General features: G+C 24.5%; 1 protein-coding gene across 4 annotated transcripts in view; it reads right to left on the bottom strand.

Moving 5' to 3' along the window:
- Positions 1-3969, bottom strand: part of LOC102680458 (ubiquitin carboxyl-terminal hydrolase 7) — a 12194-nt gene that overhangs the window by 3107 nt on the left and 5118 nt on the right. For 3 of the 4 annotated variants that reach the window (XR_422906.2, XR_422907.2, XM_006624840.2), the window contains exons 9-15: positions 2220-2441; positions 1644-1938; positions 1183-1402; positions 945-1112; positions 364-868; positions 215-286; positions 54-153 (exon numbers count right to left, since the gene is read on the bottom strand). Coding sequence is in view for 2 of the 4 variants with exons in the window: in XM_006624840.2 (XP_006624903.1) it covers positions 54-153; positions 215-286; positions 364-868; positions 945-1112; positions 1183-1402; positions 1644-1938; positions 2220-2441 (1582 nt within the window). In the remaining 2 variants the exon portion in view is untranslated. The remainder of the gene's footprint in view (positions 1-53; positions 154-214; positions 287-363; positions 869-944; positions 1113-1182; positions 1403-1643; positions 1939-2219; positions 2442-3969) is intronic. The other variant, XM_006624841.2, reaches the window with a different exon arrangement.

Below are 3969 nucleotides of genomic sequence, written 5' to 3'. Positions count from 1 at the left end.
TATATATATATATATATATATATATATATATATTTTCTTTTTTTAATACTTACTTTGATTTGGATGAATACGAAAATCTGCAAGATCCATGCAATATTCTGGCGAATCCATAATAAAGTGTGGTTTACCCATTGTTACCACCGCGAACTTAAACTTCAAAGTTTTTTTATGAATTCTCATAAAATATCAAATAAAATTAGATTAGGATGCCTACCTTTTCGAATTCTTTTTCCTGTACTCCCAATTTCTTCAATAGTCTTTCCTTCATTTTTGGAAAAGGCTCACCCTATGTAGATACAAATAAAAATATTTGTAACTGAAATTAAATTATTTATTTAGAAAATTTTTTTTTATTATACTTACATGTTTGATTTTAAAGAAAAAGGGAATACCAAATGTTGAAAAAATATCTTTATGGAAATGTGCAACAGGAACCAACATTTCATCATCTGCCAAATTTAATTCATCATTTGGAATTTCTTCTATCCTGTATAATTTTGTACCAGATGTATTTAAGTTATCTAAAGGTACATCTTCTCTTGGACCAGGTGAGACTTTACTAGAATTAATTTCTAATATCCTTAATTTTCCGGATCCATTTTCTGATAATTCTACTTGTTTTTTAGCTTCTTCAAGTAATGTTGCTACTGTTCCGTTTTTGTTAGGATAAAGAATAATTTCCTTTTCTTCTTTAAGAGATGGACCAACCCATATACATTTGAATTGCTTTTTATTTTCAAGTTCATTTACCCTAATACTAAGCTGTTGATAATACAATTTTTTCGCTTTAGGTTTACAATAAGAAACCAAATCTTTCAATGAACCTTCAAATGTACATTTTAATGGATGTCCAGGTGAATCTTTGTAACTGAAATATAAAAAATGTAATATTTATATATATAAATTTAATTATAATATTAAATATTACAATTATATTTTCTTACGTTTGACATTTAAAGAACTGCAGAAGATAAGGATCTGTACCAAGTCTCTGTGCCACAGCTTTTGCCATTTGGTCATATGTCATTCTTAATGAAAGTTCCATTGTAAAACCAGTATCATTAGGAATCGTTTTATCACAAAATGTAACTTCTACTCTATGAAATAGATCTCTAAAATATAAAATTTTCATATTAGATTTTTTGTGAAAAATATCAAATTTCGTAAGCAATCTTAACTTACTTAAAATATTCTCTACATGTTGGAAGCTCATACATTTGATTGTCTCCTTCTTTTTGAAAAACAATAATATCTCCATCCATTAATTCTTCAAGAACTTTTTCTAATGGTTCTGTTAGATTATCTATTTTTTCTACCAAATTTGGCTTAATTTCTTCATAAAGAGCTAATTCCGTATCAGGTGGAAAACCAGCTCTCTCATTTAAAATTGGTATAAGTTCCTCTGCATAAAATCATAATAATAATTATTTCTTACTGCTGTGAGATAAAAAATAAATTATTAACTAACAATTGAATTCTAAATTAATATTTAATTAAAATATTTTCAGAAAATCTATAAATATTACAAACAATAATTATAAATTATATAAATTTTTTTTATTACTTTTAATATTGATAAAATAATATTAAATAAAAAATAAAAAACAAATTAAGAAAAAAAAATTAATTAAAATAAAACTTACGGACTTTAGCTGTGACAGGCATATAATGATGTCCACAGTAATGAATCTTTTTATTTTTAGGATCATATAATTTAAAAAATAAAAGAACATCAGTATCTTTATCGAAAGGTGGTAATGCTGTTAAATCAGAATCTGGAGGAACAAGTTCAACAAATACATTCCAAACATTCGGGTTTTCCGCGCATTGATAAATAGATTTTTGAAGATCATTTTCTAATTCAATTGGCATTGGTCTACAAGTTTGATTTGAACGTACATTCAATGGCCATAGACGAATTTGCTCTATTGGATATTTCTGTAGAAATAGAATGAATTCCACAAGATTAATTATTTCAATTTCATAATATTTTAACTCCATAAAATCTTGTTACTCTTAAGTATAAGTTTTCAATCACCTACCGTATTTGTAGATGATCACAACAATATAATATATAACCAAATAGCAGCACGTATTATGAAGTCACACCAATATTTCAATCAAATAATTAAAAATATCGATAAAAGAAAATATCGATACTAATATATTTTAATATAATATGATGAGAGCAATAGCATGAAAAATTTTTCAACACTTACCAAGCTATCACTCAGCAATTCGAGAAACTCGTGCAAGGTACACTGCTTACGTACGCGAAATACACGATACAAAGCATGTTCTGGATCATACAAGTCATTCCCTTGGTGACCGTCAAAATTATCCTCAAGAAGGACGTTGACGGTTATATATAAGTATGCTTCTGTTCTTTCCTTTCTTCGTATTTGTTCCAGCCTCTTCTCCTCTTGCAGCCTCTCCACCAGCTAGACCAACAAAATTAAAATTATCCATATATGTACTAAATTCATCTCATTGGTAATTTTTCCTCATCTGTCTTCTAAAATTTAAACTTTTAGAAAAGCAGTGTACTAGTATCATGCTTTTGAGATTCGAGAACAAATAGTATTCGAAACATCAAAAGAATGAGTTTTGTTTGTCCTTTATATAATTTTAATTTTGTTCATCTGCCGCAATACAGACTACTAAGTCAAACAATTACACAATGAAAATTATTCAGCTGTGAATGATGGTTACATACTTTATAAATTAATACAAATAATATTAAAAAATAAATATAATATTTAAAATATTAATGAATCACAGGGATGATTTTTAATGGTTATAATAATTTATAAAATTTATTAAATTATAATCCTATAAATTTTCTAATATTTTTATTTTATCTATAGATTAGTTTTAAATTTTGATTAAAATATATGCTCAGTTAAATTTTATTAAAATCTGATGTATTAAATAATTTACACTCATCCCCATTTTCTCATTATTCAATCTTCTAGCCTTTGTTTTTGATTTCAAATTTGATTTTGGATAGATAAAATAAAAATAGATATAATGAAAAAAAAATAAGATAGACATTAGCAGAAATACAAAAAAAAAGGAAAATATCATGCAATAAAGAAAAATTTATTTTGTTTAATTTTCATTTAATTTTTATGAAAATTGTATCATGAATTGTTGAGATACTTTCAATTAGAATGAATTCATAATGTAATAGTGAAACATATATAATAGAATGAAACATAATGTAAGTTTTAATATTCAAATTATTAATAACAATAATTATATAAATAACTATAGATAATATTGAATTTTAATTATTAATAAAATGAATCCATCTTCATATCATGATTAGATTTAGTTTAATCAAAAAAATCTCAACAATTACTAAGTTCTCATAAAAATAAAACAAAAATTAGATAGTGAAGTTTTCATTGCTAATTTCTTTTTTTTTTTCAACATCCCCTCATATTTTGACCATGACTGCATAATGCGTCTATTCTATTTTGTTTAATTATAACTCTATATCCTTTTGTTTAATGAATTATATTTGAATCAATTCTGAAAAAAAGTGTAACATTATTCGCAAAAATTTAATTACTGTTTAGAACTTAATTAAATTTAACTGAGCCTTATTTTATATAAAGTTTCATATTAAAAATATATTTTTTGTTAAAATAAGAATAATATAATAATATAAATACTGATAAACAGTATGTACAGATCTCAATTATCATACTTGTGTATTATGAATATTTATCAAAATACATGACCATCATTTATGCCAAATAATAATAAAAATGTAATGTATAACTATAGTAGTGTGGAGATGCTTCACATTTGAATTATTATGCGGATGTTTTAAATAATAATATAGCTATACTTTTAACAAGTAAAATGTAAAGATGGTAACAAATTAACTAATGTGATTTTAATGTTTGAAATTCTCTAGTATTCAATAGTTTATTCTATATCTTTTCATTCATTTTATGT

The sequence above is a fragment of the Apis dorsata genome, unplaced genomic scaffold (genome assembly GCF_000469605.1).
Source record: "Apis dorsata unplaced genomic scaffold, Apis dorsata 1.3 scaffold_1161, whole genome shotgun sequence".
NCBI classification, from domain to species: Eukaryota; Metazoa; Arthropoda; class Insecta; order Hymenoptera; family Apidae; genus Apis; species Apis dorsata.
The sequence above is the reverse complement of the archived record's forward strand: the minus strand, read 5'-3'. Positions and strand labels throughout refer to the sequence as shown.